The sequence below is a fragment of the Apus apus genome, chromosome 9 (assembly GCF_020740795.1).
Source record: "Apus apus isolate bApuApu2 chromosome 9, bApuApu2.pri.cur, whole genome shotgun sequence".
NCBI lineage: Eukaryota > Metazoa > Chordata > Aves > Apodiformes > Apodidae > Apus > Apus apus.
Window position 1 is genome coordinate 17524109 of NC_067290.1, and position 25892 is coordinate 17550000.

The 25892-nt window shown below is 42.0% G+C and overlaps 1 protein-coding gene across 4 annotated transcripts in view; it reads right to left on the reverse strand.

Moving 5' to 3' along the window:
• Positions 1–25892, reverse strand: part of FOXP1 (forkhead box P1) — a 380894-nt gene that overhangs the window by 156154 nt on the left and 198848 nt on the right. For 3 of the 4 annotated variants that reach the window (XM_051627372.1, XM_051627371.1, XM_051627369.1), the window contains exon 4: positions 7261–7442. In XM_051627372.1, coding sequence (XP_051483332.1) covers positions 7261–7431 — 171 coding nt within the window. In that variant the 5' untranslated portion in view covers positions 7432–7442. Of the gene's footprint in view, positions 1–7260; positions 7443–17886; positions 18000–25892 lie in introns of those variants that run through there. The other variant, XM_051627370.1, reaches the window with a different exon arrangement.

The following is a 25892-nucleotide window of genomic DNA, read 5'->3' on the forward strand; positions in this document are numbered from 1 at the left end:
AATGAGCACAGCTAACAAAACAGACAAAGAAACAACAAAACAAGCAACACTTATCCTACAAAACTGTCATTATATAATGTCACTGTTTACACTAAGCCTCCAAAAAATACCTTGTTAATTTCTTTTAATTAATGGGGTGCTATACAGTTAAATAAACTCATGAAGAGTATTCATGACTTTTGCATTTTTACTTCATATCCCAATCTTTATTTACAACATCACTGTCATAAATTACAACAGCACGGTTGACATTCTTCTCACTTGCTGTGATACCCAATGGAACTCCACAGGAGAAAGAACACAACACAGGAAACCATGGCATTTGATTTTGCTCTCATTTCAATGTATTTAAGTCAGACAAAACTCCACTGAAATAAAGGGCTACGTTAGTGAAAACTGCTGCAATTCTGCTGCTGCTCCTAAGGCACTGCCAAACAACCTCCCCATGCACAGCACCTTTCCAAATAAAGTTAAATTACTTCTAAAATATCAGCAATCCATGCAACTTCTTATTAGTGTGAAATTACTTAAGACTTAATTCAGCAAGGTACTTAAGCACATTCCTAATTTTACAGGCATGAGACGTACCAGTGACCTTAATAAGACCAGTCATGCACTTACATTTAGGCACATACTTAAACATCTTGCAATGTTAAAAGCCACAGTGAGGACCAGTCCCATGTGAATTCAATACTGCTTTACACCTTCCTGGACACATCACCATTTTAAGTTCGCTACATCCCAGGTTTGGTTGCACCACTTCTTAGATAACCCTCAAAGTATGAAGATCAGTGGAGGAGGAACAGTCTCTAATAACTTGTATAACATCAGCCATTTGAAATAAGACCATTTCTATCTGATGGCTTCTGAACATCTTTTGCAGCACATACACGTGCTGGATCATAGCTTTAAAGCATTCCTTTGTGGAGTTTCCCTAAACAGGGTTGCTGAATGTGTAACTTCATTGCTTATGAGTAAGCATAAGCAAACATAAGGGGAGAGGGCACACCTACAAAAACAGCTGGGAACAAACATACCACTGCTGAATTTTCACAGGAGATGCAAGGCTAAAAACCAAACCAGCAAACACATTTCAGAAGCTACATCTCTTCAAAGAGCCCACATGAACCTAAACGATTACTGCATGGTCTTAATTTACCAGAAGAAGTAAAAGCAGCTATTGTGAAAAACTAAACAAATACAGAAATAGACATCCACAGACTGAAGAGGACTTCTGCATTTCCATGTACACATAATTCAGGTGATTACACGTCTAATGACCCAGCTTCTGCATGTACATGCTTGTATCCACACACACAACTGCAGAGCCCTGGGTGCTAATGTCAAGGTGCTTTGAGGGCTCACATTTATACAGTTATTTATCAAAGGCCTTAGAAGCAAAATAAAACAAAACCAAGGCAAAGAAAAAAACAATCATTTCAGCAAGTGCAGCAAAGTGGTAGTTTCCCCTTACCCTTCAACAGTTAGAGAAAATTTAAGGCTTGTTGATGTCAATAAGTAGTTATAACAAAGACATTAGTAATAGCAAGGATAGAGAATGCTGTGTGAATGTTCTCAGCATGGTTCACTGACAAGAGATTTAAAAATTGAATTATTAAGGAAAAAATCATTGATTCTAAAATCCAGGGAAGGTAGCCAGCCTATGTTAAAACTTATTTGATTTTTCCAGTGCTGCTTCATTCCAAAGCTCTCAGAGCCACAGCTTTTCCATTGAAAAGCAAAGACATTTTACGCACAATTTTCCCTCTACTAGAAAGAGGTATATTGTGCCCTTCAGTGAACATAAAATTGATATTATCATCTCTTAGTTTATATCTCACTACTTAACCTTCAGATTAAAAGTTATTAGATTTGAATGACTAAGAAGACATCATGTCACCTTCTGTTCAATGTTGGGAGATGGGGGAACTTGGGGGAAAACTCTGAACGATAAAAACACAAAGTTACCAGGAGCATAAAGTTCTTTTCAACATTCTTGGATGAAACAGCACGAGCTCTACAAATGCAGAGATCTTTTCACCACGTTGTAATCATCAAATATTAGTGTACTGCAACACACAATCAGACAAAACCCAATAGCCTGCATGGAGTTTAATCTATACTTTCAAATGGTTCCTTCAATAGCAACAGCAGTTTAATAATTAGGCTTTATGTCCCTTCAGACAAAATGACTCAACACGGACGCTCCCTCAAAGTCTAACAAACAAACTTGGTCTAACCCAGTTATGTCAACATGAAACAAAGACTTTATCTTGGATCTAGTTTAGCAGTTTTGTTCTAAAGAGATAAGTCCACATCACGATCAATGGGACCATGAAACTCCTGATGCTGTTTGCAACTTCTCCCCGTGGATTTTCAAAATAAGATGAAGCTCACCGAACTATTAAAAAAAAAACCCACAAACAAACAAAAAAACCCAAACACCATGTTAATTTATGCTGCAATATATTCAGAATTCCTTCCAGTAACATCTTTTTGATCCACCCAATTAGAGCAGCCTCTCAACAACACAACAATCCCTCATCTCTTGTACATTTCCCTCATCTTTGGACAAGAACAAAATCTGAAGAAATCATGTATTCCCTCTGGAATTCACATCCCTCAATCCAATGCTTCACATCCCAACATTTCTCAAAACAGCCAGTGCCAAAGGGCCCAGCCATGGCACCCTCACATCGGGACCACCAACACTCCCACTGCAGCCAGTGAGACCAACTGTGAAGGAATCAATGACTTGGGCAAAGACACCAGAACCTCGTCCAAATTTCTTATGTCTACCACACATTCATTTTATCTCCTATACATGAACAAACTTGTATTTTTAATTTGTATAGAGACAGTAGAATTAAGAGTGCAGGAGGTACAAATCAGGGTGCAATTAAATATATGTAACACCTTCAACTCTTTTCAAGGGAAAAAACTCCTTTCCTTAGTTTGAGGAGACATGGAAAACCTTGTATTTATCTAAACTCTTCAAAAAGCTTGAAGTGACACTTCACAACTTCAGTATGGAACAACTCAAAAACTAGGTGAAGAAACTCCCCTACAATTCTTTCTATAAACTTCCTCCTTGTTTCTCCACGTACAGTTGCATTTCTCTTGCTATTCCAGTTTGTCATAAACAGAGTCACCTTGTAACCCTTTTTATCAAGCAACCTATGCACTACCTAAAAGTACACTGCACCCCATCAGACAAGCTATAGGTTGACATTATCCAAACATTCCAATTCTGCCTGCTCAGCACAGGTTGTCAATAAATGCAAGCAATTGCAAAACAGCCACGTGTGGTTTTTTCCTTAAGAGAACACTGATACCAGCCTGCCAGTTCTGCAAAATAAACTCTCTGCAATCTCTGCAGCTAATCTGTCAACAAATTACTATTAAAGTCATACCTCCTAAAAGTTCAAAAGCATTCTGGATTAGACAAGAGATACTGAGATTTATACTCATGGGGCAGTACTTGAAGTTATGGTATCAAAGTAGATCTTGCTATTGATGTGGAGAGGTTTGTATTCCTGTCTCCATGCAACGGAGCATTTGGTGTCTTGCTGCTATAAATCGGAATTCAACTTTGTATTCATTCTCTTTGTTCAATTCATGTTTTTGTTGCTCTGCTAATAAGATGAAGAACACTTTCATGAATATTCCCAAGGATAAAAATAAATCACAATAAATAATATTTATTTTATAAGCTTAAAAAAAAAAAAAAAGAACCAGCTAGGATGGAAGCATCAAACCTACTTGTGTAGACGTCAGAAACCACTGAAGCAACTAAAGCTGTGATCATGCACATTAAAAGGTAATTTGTCCCTATGAGTCTTTGTTTATTACTCCTCAGTAGAAAAGAGTCACCCCATCATTACATACTTTCTGCAAGTTCCCTCGCCCAGCATAACCTTCAGCTTGTGGGTCACTGACACCCATTCTGCACCTCCCAATGTTTTCCATAACACCTCAGAGTCAACCTGGTTCCCTGTTCCTAGGCTTTCTGCCCCGTCCCTTGGTTCTGCCTCTGTGGGCACCTTGGGGGCAAGCTCCTGAGCCCCACTGCCTGACCCCATGCTAAATGCCCACTTCTGGTCTCTTTAGGAAGTCCAGTGGCCCAAGCGACCTTCATGCCTACTCCAGGTTTTACAGGCAGGTCACCAACACCCTGCTCATTCTACCTCATCGTGACAGTCATTCCCACAAGGTGCCAACCACTGGCATCTGTGGAGGCAGCAGCAGCAAGACAACCTCTACTACTCTTACCACATGCCAAAATACGGCAGAAAAAGGGGTTTCCTTCCCTTTCAGTCTGCTCCTAAAGGCAATTTCTCCTCTATGTATTTCCATTTTTGTCCAACTCTTCCATAGATTTACTTTCCCTTAGGAGTCACTTGTATTGCTTTGCCTTTCTTTGAAATTGAGTTTATTCATTATTACAACTGTTTGGTTTTATAATATATACAGTAGAACTCACCTCTGCATTTGGGACCCCTAGCTTAACAGTACATTTTACAAGACTGCTAATGCTGAAGTAGTTTACATCACTCTGTCTTCTTGCAGGGCAGAATCACCCTACGATGACACGGGAAATGTAAAACTTGTCCTACAAGTCCATCCTGCACTTATTACACGAGCGCTCACACCACACATTGCTCCTTCAAACATACAAACATCCTGGGTGCTCCCTATTTTCACAGGATGAAGTATTTACAAGTCCCTAAACCTGTTAAAACTTCCTAAAAAATCAGAACCATTTCTGTTTTCCTTTCTCTTAGTAACAAAGCCATAAGTCCTCACAAATTTCACCAAAAAATGTGAACCAAAACCCAGCACGGATGTTTTATGCAAGCCACTGTACCTCCAGGTTTCACTGCTCATCACGGGAATACACCACAAACCACAACAGCAAAAGCTCAAACTACTCCATGTTTTTTTTGTTGTTTTTTTTCAGACAAAACAAGTGCCAGGTGGCAAAAAGATTGGAATGAAATGCTCTTAAGAAATAGCTATTTAATTCAGAACTCATTCATTTGTATTGAAGAAGCGTTCTGTAGAACGCATTCTGTTAAGTGACCTGAGAGCATATGTTGTATATGGAGAAACATCTAAACATTATGCTCCATGTTGTGTGTGGATCTGTAAATGCTTGCATTAGCTGTCTGAAAACAACGGGTTTTTTCTTCTTTTCAGAATTTAAAAATATTTTCCAAACACCAAGATTGATATTTTTATGCTAGCTCTGATTACCCCTTTGTTGTTATCAGGTCTTTTTTTTTTTTTTTTTAATAACTGTTTTTAACTCTGCAATCAACTTGCTTTCTAAAAGATAAACTTCATGGAAAAGTTGGTCATCAAAACCAATTAACAGCAGAATTCAAACAGAACATCAAGGTCTTTTAAGAACTTGGAGAAAAGCAAGCTCCCTAGCCACGTTTATTGTACTGACAGAGCATAAATAAACTAAAAGCTAAAATCTGAGCTGTGTGAAAACAATCCCAAGCCCGGCAACCCTTCCCCCCAGCCCTGTGCCCTGATCCCATGGGGGCTGGCAGCATCCACAGCTGTGCTGGGCACCATCTAGGGGAGAGCTGGAGGACCCAAGTAGGAATGAATGGGTGCCACTCCTTAATTGACTGAATGGGTGGCTGTTGAATGACACAACCCATTACACGGGAGATTATGATGTGATCCAAGGCAGCAAGAGCCCTCTGGATGGCTACAGAGAAGCCCTGACACAAGACACCAGCACTGAAGGTTAGTAACTGGTGGAAAGCAGAGGAGCAGATATCTGAGCAATTCTGGTCTACAGTGCAAACGTGTGTGTGCGTGTTTGTGTGACCCCCCACCTCTGTTTCCCTCTGCACAAAGCAGCATTGGAAAATTCCATCGTGCTCTTGTGGAAAATGCTGCATAATTAACTCATTTTGGTATGAAGCCTCTTAAGACAAGACCTTTGTGTTGAACGTATTTTACTGTTCCACTCCTCTTCTACTGTCCTATATTAATCAAAGCTGTAACCCCTGTTGTCTTTGCACTACGAATCAGAATGTGCCCCTGGCGAAGAATGAGGGAAAAGTCAACAGGAATTAAGTTTCAGTGCAACTGTTTACTCAACTGTGGCCTGCAGTTATTGAAATTTTATCCGTGGTTTTGTGTGACTACTGCAGTAATGAATTCAGCATGGCTGTGATTTTCTCACTGATGGTATTCTCACTTCAAGTAAAAACCTGTAGGATGAAAATGATTCAAACAACCAAAGTCTGTGCATTTAGTATCATCCATTTTTCTGACTTGTTTAATTATGGCAACTTTCTGTCCTAGGTTGGCAAAGGGGTCCCCTGCTTCTCCACAAGCCTTCGGTCTGCTTTGTTTTCAAGTGCAGGTTTTTTCTTCTCCACAATAACCTCCTAAAAAGATCCCTGTACACTTAGGGGAGTTTTAACCAGCTGCCAATTGCTTATTTAAAAGGTTTTAAGAATGGTTATTGCATTAGAGAAAGTGAGGGTTAGGCGTACATGTATTCACCACAGCTCTGATGCAGCCTTTGTTCCCAAACATGTTAATGATACATGCCCTGCACTTGGTGTAAAATTTCCTTGGAGGGTTTCAAAATTTTATCAGGGAAAAGAAAAAGTCAAAACCTATTTGCAGATAATTTACACTGGTGAACTTGGTCACTTTCCAGAAAATACACTCATTTAAATACAAAGGCAAAACGAACAATTTGGTCCTGAACCTTCTGAATTGAGGAGTACTGACACGGGCCATATTTATTTATTTATTCTCACAGTTTGTGGCAGCAGATACCTCTGCAGCCTCTCTCACTAATAGAAAACATTCTGGGGATAGAGGTTGCTAGGTTATATTAAAATTTGTTGCAAAAACAAAACTTAACATTAGTGTATTTTCCCCTCAGTGACATATTTTGGAAACTAGTTACTTGTATACAGCAGCTCACCCCATCACTGCCACCAGACTCAACACATTCAGGCAACAGAAGCAAGCCCTAATCTTTGGGTATTTCCAGAGAATGACTAAAAAAGAGCCCCAGAAGAAAAGTCCAGTGATGTTTCCCTTCACCTTCATGACTGCAATCCTTTACAGACAAAAAAAAACCCCCATGTACAAAATGTCATAGGCAAGTCCTAAAAGCATCCTCTGACCGGCAAATATGAAGGGCTTGGGAAGGGGGGGGTTAAGTGCTTCATGCTTTTTCTGTAAGTAGGAAACTTGGAATACATCTTACAGTACCTGCTGTTGCTGAAGATGTGCTAAATCTGCAGCCCCAATTTCAACTGAAGGTGTCTCGCCGTTTGATCTCACTTCCCGCAGGCTGCACTCTAGTAAGTGGTTGCCACCGCTCGCTCCATTCTGAATGGCTGAACCGTTACTTTTTGTCTCAGTCCCAGATTCTTGCATCATGACTCAAAAACCTGAAATAATTTAGGGGAGGGAAGGAAAAAAAAAAAAAGCAGCTGTTAAAACAGTTGCTGTATATAAGGAGACATGCCCTGTTTTAAATCCTGCCAAAACTGTAAACATTTGTCATTTCCCCTCGTACGATTTATCTTTCATTAATGGTTCATGCTACTAGTTTAGGTTTATTTATCTGTTGGTACAGTTATAATTTTAGTAAGTTAGTTCTGTTCTAAATATAGTGTTATTTGCTCAACATCTTTTTTCCCTTAGAGAAAAAAAAATATTTTTGAACGAAGACACAGAATCCATAATTAAATTTCTCTAGTTGCATCTGGATGCTTTCCTTTGAAACAGATGAGTCATTCTTTGCAAGAGATGATGGACAATACAAAAAAACTTTATCTACAGTGTGTGGGGGCAGGCAGGCGAAGCAGAGCATTCACTATTTCAGTTTCCATTCACACCATGGTATTGCCAAATTAGCACCTTCTATGACTCTGAAGCAAATTAGGCTAAATCTGGGATGTGCTGGACTCCACCAGTTTTTGTCTGAGGCAAAGTGCTTCAGCTGCTCACAAAGTAAGTCTTTTCGGCCAGTTTCTTGGCTATGGATTTGGTCCAACTTTGGATGCACCACAGCATCATGGTGAAGAGCCTCCTGTGTTATTTGGGTAAACATCATCTTAGTAGTCACAGCTACTCCTAGGCAGTCTGCATAGCTCTGGACTCATGGTCGATGTCTGTCCCTGGCTGTGGGTCACGGGACCCACAACAAGGATGAGGATGAGTCCCTGCTATCTTATCCTAGAGCTCTTGGGATTCACATAAGTCTTTGGGAACTAACTCCCAGCACTTGTGCACAAGTCCCTCCCAGAGTACATAAGTCAGTTTTCAGTTGCAAAGCACAACCTTTGAGATCTTTTGATGAGTTGTTTTATAGGTATTTCCACCTGCTAGGCCCCAAGTTACAGGATTTACAAGCTATTAACCTGTTCTGCTTCTACCAGCCCATCCTTCCCTCCTGTCATGCTGCTCCTCTCACCCTTTCCCTGGGAAAAGGGAGTATGGTAAGCCAAGCTGCAGGCTCCGAGCACATTGCCTACTCCATACTAACTCCTCCTGTGCAGGTGTGAGCCAAATGCCTCTGTGCAGGTAGTTCACCTTGGAAGGTGCTTTATATTTAAGGAAGAACCTGTTGGAATTCAGTAACTACCCTGATTCAAAAGGATGAAGAAAGATCCTTTCCCTTTCAACATATAAGGGAAAATAACAACCAGAAAGGCTGAGAGAAAACAATGCATTCTAGTGGGAAAGTACTGGGGGAAAACTCTCCCTGGGAATTCCACATGTGTAGTTCGGAACTCGCACCCATGGTAGTGGCTGGAGACAGCAATTCCCCCTTCCAGCCCTGGCTGCTGGGTGCCTGCTGGCCCTGGGTGACTCTCAGCATCAGACCCCATGGCAGAGGTAGGCTCCACCCCATAAACCACCACCAGACCTCTCATGCAGTTGGTAGCTTCAGATGTTCCACAATGGCTGATAACCCACAGGTGGTAACTGGGAAGCAGCTGACTACCAGGGGCTTTGCCACCACCAGGCTCCAGCACTGGTGCTCCTCCCTGACTCACATCCCAGGCAGGTGAACCACTCATTAGACAGACCTGCTCCAACCATGATGGGATCTGCTCAGTCTGATGGCTGCCCCAGTACACAGACAGTGATTGGATGGATTCAAACGTTCTGATTACATTTAAATAATTTTCAGCTGATCCACTGAAACTTCTTTCAACCTGTTCTGTGAAACGTTCAAATTATGCAAAGGGACAAAAGGGCTTGAGGACTCATTAGAAAGCTTCTGTCAACCCTCTTGTAAAAGCTCCCTAAACAAACCTGCAGCTTTCCCAACGCCACTAGCAAACATTTTTGGGTTTTAACATGATCCTGCTCTGACACAGACTGAGCGCGGTGTGTTTTTCATTTTTGGCACTCTAAGGAAAGCCCACAAGCATTATAAGGTTTAAGTAAGTGTTTACACCTAACAAGCAAGGCTGGATTAGACACTGGGCAGCAACTGCATGACACAGGTTGCTTCGGAAGAAGAGGCAGGAGTAAGATTCTCCAGCCAGCTCACCAGTTACTCAAAGGTACACCCGGCAATCTTACATGTTACATTATGAAAAAGGACACATCTGTCTTAACCAGAGGTAAACAAGAAAGAAAGAACAGATGCAGTTTTCTTCTGCTTCCATCCAAATTTGGGGTTAAGCCTCAAATGGAGAAAATAGGCAGTTACATTAATTTACCTCATCAGAAGATCTGAACAAGGATGACCACCCTGTAAGACTGGTTTAGCATGTTAAACGCAGAGACTCATGCCTTTGACTGCTGTGATGCATGATGGCAAATGGTGGGTGGCACAACATCACCACATAGACCACACCTGATGGAGGAAAGACATACCAAAAAATGGTGGAAGGTGCCTCCAGCTGATTCCAAGATGAAAAGAGATGCCAGAACCAAAGTGCCCAAGCAGTAAAGAAATACATTTCATTCTCCAACACTTCTGATGCAACAAATTGTCTGGAAGCAAGAACCTGGATAAACTACTAAGGAGGGTCAGAGAAAGCAACAGCCAAAGCTCCAAGATGCCTCTGACAGCAGCAAGAATTATGTGCACCACTGAGGAGCAGATCTATCACTGCCTGATCACAATTTGTGGACTCGCACTTCTGAGCAAACTATCTCCACAACACAGAAAATAATTCACAGCCAAACTGGTCAAGAAATTATTTATTTTCTCTAGGATTACAAAATGCTCCTGAGAGAAACAACAGTAGAAATTGCTACAATTTTTCCAACCTGTAGAACTGCGAAAAAGATGGATTAGTTATTGTATTTGGTCACAGAAAGATCACTGAGTTCCTGAGAACATTTTCCATGACAAATTTCATGCTTCATTCCACCTTTCAAAGTACCCAACCAGTTAACACCTGAGCTGCACAGGGCTGGTCCCAGCCCCTCCACTGGCTGTGCCCACCCCACAAACCACAGCCACCAGCATACGCAGCAATCGTCAAGCAAAAGAAGCTGGAAATAGGAGTTGGCAAAGAGAACATCAAAAGAGTAAAAAGAACATCAAAAGAGTCCAAGGCAATGCTCGGACTTTCAAAAAAAATTGTTTTTAAAGCAGAAGTGAACATCTCCTAGCAAAAACACCTATTCACAGGCAGCCAACTTCAATATACCTTCAGCTGGACACCAATCCAAAACAAGTCCACTTTGCTAAAATATCTCCAACAGAAAACAGGATTTTCAAGGAAGAAAAGATGAAATTGTTTATTTCTTCACTATAGTCAAATGTGAGTTGGCATAAATAATCACAATTTGGTTTGATCATTAAGTGTTGTGTCATGAAAATCAACCTGCAAGAGTTTTCTGCAAGAATAAATATTATCTTTTTGAGCATACCTAAATGAGCTGAGGTGATAGAACACTGAGGATGACTGGAATAATTGTCTCTCCTCAACACAGAGGAGTGAGCCTTACAGAATCTGTTTAGTGAATCTGTCATTCAAAAATGTGGCAGGAAAAAGCAAAGCAAGGTTGACTTCATACAACGTCATTAGGTTCTCTGGGAACTGAACTGAAACTTCAGGTCTAGTACCACAAGCTGTGATTCTGTTCTGAACACAACCCCAAGTAACCAAAATAGCACTGAGGAAGCTGTTATACGTAATTATTTATTATAGGAAACACAGGAATCCACAAAAGCTTCCATGACATAAAAGGTACCATGTTCTGACTTAAACTGAATGGCAAAAGAGCACGTCCATCTGCAAAGCAGAATGACTCTCATATCAGAGCTGTATTTATACAGCTTAAAATAGATGGGGTCTTACAAGTATAGGTTGTTTGGCTTTTTAAAATAAAACTTCTATGATATTTCATGTTAGGAGGGACAGAAAATGACTCTTAATATTATTAAAGGTGACACAAGACGTTTTTCTCCTAGGAAGGGCCCAAAGCTAAGGTGCAGTGTGAACAACAACTTGTTAAATCTTATCCTAAGGAGCAAACAACAAAAGAACTGTTCTTATATGACTTAATGTCAGCTTGGTTTAAAAAAATCTCACAACAGTGACCAACTTCTCACAAAACAAATCTCAACCTGCACAAAATCTTTTGTAACAGCCAAACACCATAAAGCCAAAGACGTACAGTTTGGTCCATCTCCTTGGGAATGTTATAATCAAGGTAATGGTGGAAAATTTCAGTGGAGTGAAATCAAAGCAAGGCACTCTGACAATAGAAAACAACAGCTGATCATTTTCCAGATGACTGGGACAGAAGTAGGGGACAGCTAATTTCTTGACAACATGGTCAAAATTGAAACAAACAAACAAACAACAGATCAGATGTGAATTTTGGCTGAATCAAAATGACCTGAGGACTCCAGTGTCAGTGTTTGAACTAAAAAGACAGAACCTCAAGGAATCTAATTTTGAAAACGTCCATTTTTCAAAAAGTCCATAACAGCATAAAGAGCAGGTGCTGCAGACACATCTCTCAGCTCCACTGGACGATTCAGATGAGCAATGTTTAGCATGGAGATTAACAGGCAGGAGGTGGGCACTGAAGTGTGCAATTTCTGCAATTCTACTAGTATAGTTTCTAAAGACTAAACAGCACTGTTTAATGTCAGCAGGAGGGAGGATTTACTGACTGAAGCACCCAACAGAATAAGGACCTGCTGCAAGTCTGAAAGACTAAGGGACTGATATTCTGATGTATTTAGATGCCTTGCCCTACAAGAAGGCATCTGGCAAGACATTTTTAAGAGTCCTGAATAAACAACAGCCTGCATCTTTAAGCATCTCACCACTTTAAAAGAAGACCCCACATCCCTGGGGTCTTCTGGGCCTTAGAATCTTTCTTTCAGTATGGATCCAGACTCAGCCTGGAGTACACGCTCAGAACGTAGCCTGCATGTTTCAAAGTGTCCTGATTTAAGCTTCCAAAGCTGATGGGTTTACTTCAGCTATTAGTACTTGGAAGTGTTTAGAAATATATACATATATACATGCACATACAGATCACTCGACATTTCTGTCCCCTGGGAAGAATGCTAGAGTAAAAATGTTGTCATAATACAGCCCTTCTATGTCACATTTCTGAAAGATTTTAAGCTAACAAAAAGTTCAGTCTTTATTTCAGGGCAGTTAATTAAGGTTGACCAAGTCAGGCAGAAGTAAATTAACTTGGCTGATCAATTATTTATATGAAGCAGAATAAATGCCCTTAAAGAACTTGGCCCAGCCATGAAAGGATATGTAAATTAAAGACAACACAGATACAAAAATATTTCTACTTTTGTAGACAGAAGAATTAATGGCAAAATTGGTTTCAAGTAAGTGATCAAATGACAAGATCTAGTCTTATGTTATCCAGCAGACATGCTATCCATACATGCCTGGTTTATAAGTAAACAAGTTACCAATTTCTTGCAAGCAGTTCCCCAAAGCAAGCCCAGGACTAAGTTTAGAGCATTTCTCTGTAGAATTATAAAGAAATCCAAACAGTGTTTGGAAGCTTTTTGTGACAACACAACACTGTAAAGGCAGGAATTCACCTCTTGAAAATGGAACATTCCCCAGAACACAGAAGGTAACAAACAAAGCACCAGCAAAGCTGCTTCTTACCCCAGCACAGGTACAAAGGAAGGCAGAGGCAGTCCCAGTGCTGCCCAGTACCAGCACCAAGGACCACGATGGCTTTCCCAGCTCACAGGTGGTCTCTTCCAGTCCCGGTATCTTTGAAGCAAGTACCCAGTGGGGGGAAGTGCCTTGAGCTCCACATCCCACCACTACTTCTGAATTTTCTGAATTTCTCCAGGACCATGTTTTGATGGTCTCCAGCTGATACCAGAACACCCATCTCCCACAGCTGACACCCTTGCCCTAGGTCAGTGAGGGAGCCAGCAGCACCGTCCTGCCATCCATGAGTTCAGTAAAAGAAAAAGGATTCACTAGTGGAAATTAAAAGCCTTGTGTAAGGTGAGGCTTTGATCTACTGTGGGGGAAGGCGTACAGATGTTCAGCTGCTCATTTACTAAATTACACCATGTCACAATTAACTGTGAATCAGCCAGCTTCACATGAGCAGCTCGAGGGCTGCCACCACGCTAAGTACAGAAATAATGCCGGGGAGGGGAGTCCAGACTAGCCAGGTGGACCCGATGACTTCTCTCTGCCTGTGTTTGTGGTTAGCTCGACTATTAGAAAGAGCCATCCCAACATATGGCATGATTTAACTAAATCAGAGCACGCTGAACTCACCAGCCTTTCTCAACTTACAAATCCCTCTGCTCTCATCATTGCAGATGGGTGAATACCCGTCATGCTTTTAGTTTTCAGTAGCCGTCATTTATCCTGCTGACAGGGTGTATTTTAGGTATAATTATGTACTAACTAACTATAGATCAACTGTCAGTACATTAGGGTACTTTTTGGATAAAACTTCATGCTTATCCCTTTGAAGGCCACTTGCCTACACACTACTGGTGGTTGCTGAATTGTGCAGGAGTATGAGAAAGGAGAAGGGGATTCAAAGAGCAATTAAGGATGATCTTTAAGAATCAACCAAAATAGGAACAGAGCAAGTCAGGCTGTGCTGTCCTGGAAAGCGATGCTGAGTCACATCTGACAGCGGCATTTGGAGGAGGAGAAGCAAACCTGGAGCAAGGCAAGGGAGAAACACGCATGGGATGTGTGGAAAGAGGAAACAAAGAGACAGCGACGAGGTGAAATCCTTTGATATTTCCTCAGCTTAAAGAGGTAATTCAATGCATTAAAATGGATCCTTGAAATTTCAAAGGATGAAACTCGCACAACAAAGATTGTCGAGAGCGCTATTTTCTAGGATTAGAACAAAAAAACATATTGGGATTTGCTATATGATCTTATATCACTGAGCAGGACTGTGTACTTGCTGTTATGCAAGCACCATCTTCCAATGGCGAATTTTCATAATTATAACAGAAAGGCGTAAATTTTCTAATGCATGGCAGTTCAAAAAGTAATCAAGAGAATGAGCCTGAGGGCTATTTTAATGTATGCAAAGCTAGTGACCCACAGTAAATGGGAGGTAGGCTTCAATGAATGCAAAGTAATGCACACATACTAAAGACCTGGTCTGATGAGGGACGGCTAAAATTAACACCCAATTAATTTCCGAATTGACAAACAAATGAAACCCATAAATCTACTTTCTCATTAATTTTCTTGTGGTATAATTTAAAGCAGTAATATGAGGGCAAAAACTGAGCATTATCCATCATAAATATCAAAAAAGATAGCACTGTAACACCATAAATTATGCATATTACCTGTTGTTAAAAATGATTAATGCATTATCAACTTTATCGTGCACTGTATATGTCTAGACGTATCTAAAATCTGAAATTTCATTTAGTGCTTAGGAAATACAGGGTCCAGAAGAAATGGGATTATCTACAGTGCATCCTCAGCTTTACCTCCTGACACCAGCACAGCCCTGGCACTCTGCTCTCCCTGGACCCGTCCCAGGCTGTGGATCGGCAGAGGTTGAGCACATGGCAGAGGTGATCTGCTGAGTGTCCTCAGGGAAGGGAAACAAATCACACTGCTCTCAGAGCATCTCCACCAGCTGACCTGCAGCCCTGGCACCTGGCTCACATGGGGCTGCTCCCCTTCCCTGCCTTCCCAGCACTGGGGAAACAGCTACTTGGTGAGATGGAGCTGTGCGGAAGGAGGTAAAAAAGGAACAAGGAGGAGGAAAACATGAAGCTGTAACTCAATGCAGTGAGTGAAAAGCCAGAGCTTTCCAAAGGTGCTGGAACACATCTTGGCCAATGGGAGAAGATTGCCTTACGTCCTTCCTGGAGGTCACATCAGTGAGAAGGTGAACAAACCTCTATTAGCGTTTATGTCCACTTGCCACCCTCAAGTCTCCTGAGTAGCAGCTTCACCTGCTCCTGTCTAGGTACAGGCTGCCATGACTTCTTATTTATTTAACTGTATACCGTGACTTTTTCACATGCTGCATGCATGGCTTGCACTGCCTGGGTTACTTCTGTCCAGCAGCAGCATGTATTGTTAGGGCCATGGGAACCTGAAATCCTTTGGAAGCAGCTCAGTGAAAGGCTGACTGATGCTGTGCAGGAGCTGAAATTTAAGATAGCTGTGGTGAGGAGATGGGAAGGAGGGTGAGGAGCCTGATCCCACATGTGCCACACTGACTTATTGTGAAATCATGGCCAAGCAACTTAACTTCCTGGAGAAGCAGTCAGGGCCTTAACCCTAAGGAAATCTCTTCTGCTGAGGGTGTTGCTGACCACAAACAGTAAAAGCAGAGAACAAACAAACCAAATGAAAATTAATTGAAACGTGAAATTGAGACATGAAAAGGTTGCCATTTGCTCTGCTCAAAAGAGCCAGAGCTGGTCCTCATGAAAAGCTAGTGCACCAAAATATACCAAGCTGTGAAGGTAACAGCTCTCACTCCATGCAATAAGGCCCAAAGTGTTCTGCAGAGACAATGGACAACTCGGCATCCTTCCTTCATTTTACACAGCCAGACAAGTTATTCCCAGTCTCACCTTGGATAAACAAACCCCCTCTGCAAACCCAGCTCTATCTCAATCTATGCCTCTCAGCTTGACAGCTACTAAAAGCCATATTCAGCATGAAGCTCATGCCATAGCTGCATAAAACCTCTAGAGCTGGGCCACTTCCAAGCGACTGGGAAATATGATGTAATCATTTACATACCACCATCGGCAGAGTGAGGTTCCTTCCTCTCTCTTGGGGAGAGCTGTCTTTCAGCCATGAGCCTGACAGAAATCACCCTTACCATCACTGGGATCATCGTTTATTTCAAAGGAAAAGAACTGGGGGTGGCAAAAAAACCCAAAACCAAACAAGAAACCATACTTCATTGTACTGTACAACTCTGACTGCTACCATGTGGACATGAGCACCACCTGCACTAGCAGAAAAGCTTCTCCAGAAGGAGGAACACTTAACTGCAGCAGGGTGAGGCACAGGGCAGCTGCAGAGCTGCCTGGGTGCCCACGTCCCTTGGGATGTACCCACCTGCTCATCCCAGCCTGGGCGCAGAAGCGGTTTCATGTCAAACAGGAACAGAAACTGCAGAGCTGTTCTCACAGCCCAGCACTTACTTGTTTGTATGCACCCTGCTCAGAGCTTGCAACAAACTCTCACAGAGAAACAGGCAACTATTCTACTAAATAAAAGGCCCAAGTTGCATTTAGTAAATATGGTTAGTTTATGCTAGACAGCAGCAGCACCACTACAATAAGGCGATATCAAACCTGGCAAGACCAAGTGCTGGCTGTAGATGAATTAGACTCCCACCCTTCATGCATACCTCCATGAAAATGTTTCTGAACTCCACCAGCCTCCAGAAGTCAAAAACCACCTCAAAGACAGGTGCAACTTCGTAATACTTCTGCACAATACAATTTTCACTTCACTATTCTCGCTTGGTTTAATGCACAAGGTTTTTAATTCATGGCAGTAACACGAGTCAACTAATGGCCAGCTTGTCCACTTACACACTTCAGGAACCTCCTGCTTCCCCCCCAGCCTCAACACTGCTCTAGTAGGCAAAAAGAACAGTAAGTTTGGACCACTGGTGTGAGCTAGTGAATACAATTTATCAGATTTTTATGCAGATTTTGTTGCTTGCTTTTCAAAGGGATGACAAGGACAATTATGTAATTTTATCCTTCAAAAGCTTATTATAAATGTGTATTCAAGATATTTTAACAGCTTGATTCACATATAGAGGAACAGACACCACCTTCATAAAACAAGAGTTAAAATTTCTTTCTCAAGGTCACTCTAAGAGGTTTACTCCCTTTGTGTGTGAAGCCCTAACAATTTACTGTTAGTGCTAACAGGTCCTGCCTGGCATTTGAAATCCAAGCCCCATTCAGAAACAATAACAAACAATAATCTTGAAAAACAAAGATGGTATGAGTGAGTTTTTCTTGCTCATTTGCAAAACAACCCAAAAGCAACAACTGCCAGGATGGCTCTCTGTAATTAGGACTCCCAGAAACCAAAAAGCAAACAGCCAGAATACAGAAATTAGCAGATGTAAATGCAGTTTTCCAGTTATAAAAAGAAGAAAAGTAGCTCTGTCATCTCACTCACAGGAGGAGGAGTCACAGAGCACATTTTTAAATCTGGTATTTTCTCCCCAGTCAAACAGCTCTGCATCTAAAACAGATTTTCCTCCGATCTCCTTAGAAATAAAAGCGAAAGCTTTGCATTTCCCAACCCCATTGAGGGCACATGCATCAATTCAAACCAGACAGGAGAAAAAAGGGAAAGCAAAAAAGCCCCCAACCAAACCCTGATGCACAATGCAAGGCCGTACTTTGGGGGTGATTACCTGGTTCATAGCCCTATATCTTTGTCCTAGACCTTCTAACTCCTTGTTTGCTCCATGCAGGATTTTCTAGCCACCAGACGCCCACCGCTGTGCTTGCAGGAGTGCTCTCTCCCTTCCGAAAAGAGCAAACAACTGGATAGATATCATTACACTAAGGAAATCTCTTGGAAAAACCAAACAACTTGCTAATCTTTCTAGCCCCTTCACCCAAGTTAAAGATAAGCAAAGCAAACCAAAGTGAGTTTCAGCCACATTCCAGGGACAAGCTCCCCTTTTTCTCCTTTATCAAAATCCCAGCATTTAAAGGTTTTTTTCCAGACCTTGCAGGATAAACTGCTGCTCACACCCGCAAACAAAGCAATATTTGTTTAATAACTGATTGCTGCCATGGGTACAGTAAACAAGAGGCCCAGCATTTATGTTTATGAACAAACACATCATCTTGCAAGAGCAATTTAACATTAACCAGGTGGAATAATCAACAGATTTCATAGGTGACACTCGGGGCAGGACTAATGTAAACAGAGCAGGGAGGAGAAAGGGGCCACTCTTAGGGAATCAAGGTTGAGGCAAATGCATTACAGAGTAAACAGCTGGGAAGAACTCAAGACAAACAAATAGTCATTCTTCTGACATTTCGAGAAGCAGAAAGGTTGTACGTTACATACATCAGCTGCTGACCACCATGAAATCAAACCAGTTGGGGACCAGGCCTTCTTGTTTACACAGTGCCATGTTTGCTTATAAACAACAATTTGCTGTTACCAACCTCGCATTACTCATTGCATAAACGAGCAGATCAAGTGAAATCCTGTTAACTCTTCTGTGGATTGAGGGTTTTTTCCTCTCCTTCAACAACAACAAACAAAAAGCCTTTGCAGTCTTGCTCTGCAACCTCAAGACAACAGGCACCACGGGAAAAAAACACACAGCCATGCATCTGCTCTGACAAAGGGTAAAGAAACTAGTTGAAAACACTTTAAAGTGTTTTACAAAACAAGATTTACCAGCCAAACCACTGATGTGAAAGATCTATTTACATCTTTTTTTAAAAAAAATGGCAACTGCAAAAGGTGAGATGCAAAATTTTCATTTCTCCCCTAAAACAAACAAGCAAATTAGGGTTTTCTACACAATTTGGCCTTGTGCATGTGTGATTTGACACACACACATCCGTGCCCACAGCAGCTCCCTGCCCCACAGCTCTCAGTGCCATGCCAGCCTGAAGCAGGAAGACACGGTCTTGTCTCTCTCCCATCCTCAACTCTCATGCTTCTGCCTCCCGTCGCCATTTTGCGACCTCTGCAGATGTCCCCAGCTCTTTTTTGAAACCCAAGGGGTGCCAGAAGGCCCTCTGAGGTGTTCTTCTCACAACTGAACCTCTGGCCCCCAGCTGCTCCCCACCCAATGTCCATATGCTGGGCCCAAGACACTATGGCATTAGTCCTCAAGGTGCTCAAGGAAGTCCCCTGGTTTTGCCACCTTCCAGAAAGACTTTCCTTTCCTGTCATCTCCATAATCCTCAAGAAGTTGCCCACCACAATGCTCCTCCAAGGAACATTTTGCAACTCCTCCATCCTGAATGTGGATTTCAGGAGAGATGTGAAGCACAAGGAGAGAAGCTGGATGGTCCTATCAGTAGGGGTTAATCCAGGGCTGCGGGTTACATTCCTGCCTTGCCACAATCCCTGCATGTGACCTCTAGAAGTCTCTTCATCCCTCTCCTATGTAAAATAAGCCCTTTAAGACACTGTACTAGTTGGATGGGGATAGAGGATGTAGTCGTGGTTTACACCATGAGTCCTTTTTTCTCCCAGCTGCACCATGGTCCCTACCTGGTTCACCATTACCTTCTGATGAGCATCAGCAGCACCACCAAACACTGAGTAAAATAATCTCAGTTTCAAACATATGAAGCATCCAAGGTCACAGCTGGCCCTGGCATTAATCTCCCCTCCTTTGCTATTTCATGCGCAAACAGCATGCTGGCCAGAAGCCTCCCCCCTCATAATTTTTTCACAAGTTTTAGAATACTTGGCACTTTTCTTCACAGCACAATCCTGGACATCCATGGCTGGCCCAGAACCTCCAGGTTTTTTTCAGAAAATATTTAGCCTTTTGTTGCATTAAAAGAAAACGGGGAAAAAAAAAAAAAAAAAAAAAAGAGGTTAAAACCCATGAAATCAGTACAACCTACTAATAAGGTATTTAAATAAAAGCCAAATGCAGCATTGTTCAGGCAACCTCGTGTTTTTTAAAACATCAGGTTGACAGCATAATAGCAGGCAGGATGAAAGGTGCGACTCGAGGACGGGGTTGGCGTCCGCACACCAGGAAAACAGAAGTGCTGCCCCATTTCCTGTGCTTCAGCAGAGTATTTCTGATGTCTGGGGCTGCTGGGGACTTAACTCTGAATTAATGATTACACACAATACCCTCCTTTCTCCCCTCCCTGCAGGACAGCGAGGGCCAGCCTCACCGAAGGACTGTGGGCAGGCAGGCACGGGTCACGGGGGATTTAGATATTTCACAGCGGCTTCAAGAATTGAGACGCTGCAACCTGAAGGCTTCTGAAAACATCAAGCTTCACATAAAAGTCCTGATATTTCCCTACTCGAGGCAACTGCTCTCACCTTCACTGTGCTGCCTGTTCCACGCTCCTTTTCCAGCATGTAAAATCACAGTTTATTCAGTACAAAGTAACTACAGTATGATAAAAACTATAAGCATATCATTCAAATGCTTTATTGGTCAAATAGATGGATGCTTTTATTAGTCCAACCTTTTTTGTAATGGAGTGCCACTGATGACCCAGTGTTAGCCTCATTCCCTGCTATTAATCACACTCCTAAGAGCTCATTTTGCTTTAAAATCTTAAGAAATTGCTATAATTTAAAGACATGGTGTCTACATAATGGGAAATGCTTCACAGATTGTATCATTCCATATAACACAGAATTTTTATGGCAATGCTGACCACGATACCAAGGTATTACAAAACTTGAATAAAATATTTTATGAAGAAAATCTAAATGTAAACTTACTTTTGCATTTGTGGTTTGCCACATCCATAATGTTTTAATCACAGCCTTTTGGGAGTTGCAGTTTTCAACTGCATGTGGTTTACATAGATTAACACTATAAAAACACTCCCTGAACAAATATAAACAGAACAAAACAAAATTAAATGAAAATTAAAGGATGGACCATGAGAGAAAGACTGTTCAAGATACACTGTAACAATTTTAACCCAAGGGATTTATCCTTTTGATGTCTGTATTATCTTTTTCTTTTCTGCACAGGGAAAACAGATTATGTTTACTGGGAAAAAACTTTCATGACAAAGTGGAAGCATCTTATGAATTTACCTACACTGAGAATTAAATTAATATAATGATGGTCTTAACCCATATTATTAAAATCTACTTTGCAAAATGTTTTGACAATGTTGACTGCTGCAGGAGGGAAAACACATTTAAAACAATTTCAGCCAAATGCAAAAGCAGTAGCTTTCCATTTTTCAAATGTGAAGTAAAAAGCATATTTAAACATCTTCTTATGAAAGAAAATGCAGTGCAATTATGTTATATGGCAAATACAAAAGCATGTTCTTTTCCTCAGTTCTCTAACAAGGTATTAGTACCTCCTGGCCTTAGGAGTACTATGTGTAAATCACATCATATTCAGTGTCTGAATTAATTACACAAGGAGCTGGAGAGAAATGTTAACTTTCCAGGTTGTTGCTAAGGATTAGCCCTTGTTTACAATTCTGTATTTATGGAACAAGAAAAATTTGTCAAATGAAGGGCAAAGAGGAATGCAAGAACACAAATTTAACTTTGATTTCAAAACAAATCAGATCTTGCAACCATTCCCTGAAAAGAAAACCACAGTTTTTAATGTGAAGATGCAAATGAGTCTCAGAATATAAAAACGTTTTATAATTCTGTGCATTCAACACTACTAGATGTTATTTAAAGAATTTATGTTAACATTTCTCATGTTCACAGAGCAAGTCCAAGATGCTGCAAACAGCATCTATTTAAAATGGATTGTGTTTCTCTGGGGCAGTGGTAGCTGAGAAGGCTGAAGCAGAAGGCAGCAGTGGGTTTAGTCCCCAGCCACCAGATCCAAAGGGGTTCACGGACCCCTCCAAAGGGGTCCAAGACAGCTTGCTAGCAGGAACAAGCCCCTTGCCTTCAATAGCCTTAATGCTACATGGAGGTTTGCACCTCCACTCAGGGAGCAAGTCATAAATCTCAAAACCATTGGAAAAGACACGTTGGCTTCCCCAAATGCAGTAAGCCCACGGCATGAACAACTAACCTTTTAAGAAGGGCCCTTGGGAACCCAAGCAAAGGCCACCATGCAAAACATTCTATTTCTGGAGAGCAATGCAAGGATGGATGGCTCAAAGTCCATGGGAAGGGTCCCAGTGAGCAGAGTGCCAAAGATCTGCAGGGACTTGCAGGTCTTGGGCATCTTAGCAAAACTGGCCAGGGAAGTTCCTACTGCTCTTGTTGCTATTCTGTGGATTAGAAAAAGCACTTCGGCCTCCAGCACTTTCATTTCTTTTTGCAAACAAAGGCACACCCACTACAATTAAGTTGCAAAACCAACTTCATTAGGACTCCTTGTTTCCACACACTTAAAACCTTCTAAGACCTGCAGTCCCTCTCTTGCTCCCTTCAGTGTGTGCTTGTGTGTGGAAAACTAACCAAGGGCTCTTTAGTGGTTTCAGTTTATGGAGAAGCGAATGGAAAAATGTTTTTTCCGCATTAAAAAACATGTAACCACCAACTTCTAAGTAGGGTGACTTGTAAAAATGCTGAGCACCCACAACTGAGGGCATCTAACCCCCCCTCAAGAATCAGCCCCATAACACAATAAGAAAAATGCACTTAGCTAAGCTTTTGTGGAAACATATACTAAGCTGACTTGACTTGGCCTACCACATTACAGCTAGGACAGCAGGATGCAGGAGAGAAATCATCCATGTGCCCACGAACACTGGTGTGTAAGCTCACACACACGCAATGGAAGTACCCAAGGTACAGGTTTAGTACCAGTCAGAACAGTCTAAGTGTGACAGAAGAGATGCTTTCCTCCCCAGTTTTGTCTTGATGCTTTCTTTCCCAGAACAGCTCCTGTCTGGGACAAGAGTAAGGATCCCACCCCACCACACTTCTGTGCAGGAGACGTGTAGGTACTGCACATGTTCCTCAACAGCCACATGCTCAACATGGATCCCAACACCCAAAAATACAGTTGGTCCTCACCACACTGGCCCAATAGAAGAGGAAAAGAAGAAAGTGTGAATTTTTTCCACCTCAAAATTTCATCTTGTGCCTGAGAAAACTCCCTAAAAAAGCTCCATCAAAACCCATTTGTTTCTACTCACCAAAAAAAGCACATATGCCTACTTTTGAGTCAGGACTCAAGAAACCATGTTCTTAATCCCTCTTGTGCATTCACCCACAGCTGATGAGCAATGTCCGTTTCTAAGTCACCATCGGAGGTGAAGATGGAGAAACAATAACAGAGAGGAGCAACTGGCCTCCAAACCAGTATCTCCAGCTTGCCTCACTCAACAACAGTGTCCAATCTTGAGTGTTCCTGTGGTTGCCCATGCCTCCTCCATATATGATGCCAATGCAACAGTCCCCCAAAAAGCAGTGCCATGGCCCCATGACCTTTCTAAAACAAGGGCTTTGGCCCTGGACTGGAAGGGTCTCCATGACTGCCAAATGCTCTGTGCTTCAGGAAATAGCTTTTCTGGTGTTGAATCCCCAGCAGCATATGCAGGGGCTGTTTACAACTAGAAATGTGTGTCTAATGTTCCAAATCTGCACTGAAGACAGTATCTGAACTCCTCCAGCCACATGCAAGTGCATGGTCACACAGATGTGCCAGCTCCAGAACACTGCAGAGCTAAGGCAGACAGCTTCCTGCTCCAAGGGCTTCTGAACGAGAGGGATACACGCTATTTACGCTCTACTCAAGACAAGACTACTCAATGCCAGGATATACTGTAAGAGGGTAATTTGCACCCTAAACTGGATTGTACGACACCGCAGCCACAGACTATATGATCTCTTCCTTTGGATTAAAACTGTTTGCACAAGTCAAAGCAGAACAAGGAGAGTAACAAAACATACAGTCTATTTTGTTCTACACTGCAGCCACATATTTCAACTGCCTCAGCCGAATTCTTAGAGTAAACACAGCTTTAAAAGAAAATACCAAGAATAAAGAGCTTCTGGAAAGTTCCTACTGATTATGCATGCAAGAATTCTGCTACTGTTTCCTCCCATCAGTTGAAAAATTAACCAAGCCCCCAAACTTCCACAACTATCTACAGAAGTGCTGTTTTTCTGCAACATGTTACAATACTATCTGAGGCCTGCAAGCTGTAATGAATGCATCTTGTTTTGTGAAATACACAGAGGAGCTCAATTAAATGAACAACTGTAAAGGAAATAGAGCTGATAAAGGAATTAATGCTCTGTGTGCCAGATCATAACATAACATCTAGGATAACAAAACCATGTCAAACATGCAACCACTGAAGACTTTAAAAAATGAAATGAAGTTAAATACTAATATATTTTGAGCATGTAAAATTAAGACATGTGTCCTGGTTTAAGCCTGGATGAAGACTCATTTTATAGAATTGAGGGGAGCATGAGCAGCAGCAAAGGAATCTCTTGTAGCTGTTGCTTCAGAACTTAATAAATACACAGAAAGACAGACCATTTTACAAAGGATGACCTGCTCTGCTGGTGCTCCGCTCCCTTCTCGTTGCCCAACTTCTATTTTTTCCAAAGACCAAGCTAACCCCATTCCCCATCTGTCAAGGCAGGGCTGGAATGACTTCACACATCTGAGTATGCATCTTGATCTCCTTTCTCTTTTTTTTCCTTTCCTTGCCATTTGCCTGCTCCTCCCGGGCTGCCCACACGCTGGAAGGAGCCGCCAGCCCCAGAGCCTGCTCAGGCTGCCTGCACACACGACACCGGCGGGAGCACAGATTAAGGCTCAGCCGGAAAGGAGACATGGAGGGTTCTGTAAAACCTCGCACGTCGGCTCTTCTGTCGCAGTTGGCGTGTGAACTTGTAACTCGAAATTGCAAGTTCCCATCGAATTTTTTTGGCAACCTGAACGTAATTTTTAGGAAAACAGAGTATGCGGCTTTTGGCACACAGAACTACGCGCAAAGACTTTGCAGACAAAATATGCAAAGGTGATGGTCTCACAAGCCTTTAAGGGCTTGCTGGATGAAATGTGGGTTTGGAAGATGAGAGTACAAAGTTCTGACTGCAACAAGCAGTAATAAAAATCCGTGTTCAAGCAGCTCCACTGACACTTACTCACCAAATGGGCATAATATCTGCATATGGAACAGCTAAGGCAATGCGATGTACCCACCATACAGCAAGCTGGTTATCTAAGGTATCTAAAACCATCCTTCTCATACACTTTTGACTTAAAAGGCAAGACTATAGGCACTTTCTGGCAGCCTTAAACATCAGTATACTCAGGGGAGAGGAGGGAGGAAAATACTTTAAATTACAGAGATGCTAATCTCCTGCTTTTTGATGTGTCCAGCTATTAGTCAAGTTGCTTTGGCAAAACATCTGGCCTGAGCCACAGGCCTCACGAGCAGCGTGAGAAGCCCTGGGTCCAGCTGCAGCTTCATCATGTCAACACAAACACCCGTGTTTCCCCTGCTCCCCCAGCCACAGCCTGCCTGCAGGTTGCATGCATCTCTTCCTATCATTTTGCCATAGGCAAATGCTCCTGGCAATCCCTTCCTCCCCTTAAAGATGTGGATTTAGCACACCATTTATTTCTTTCCTTCATTACTTAAGACCGAGGTACGAAGCTAGAGGAGCTCCTTCAGTAATGTCACTTCCAGGACTGCTGACCTGAAGTGAGCTTCCAATGGCAATGATCCCACGGGTGGCAGCCATGATTACCATCGTGAAGGGATAGAAGGGAAATGG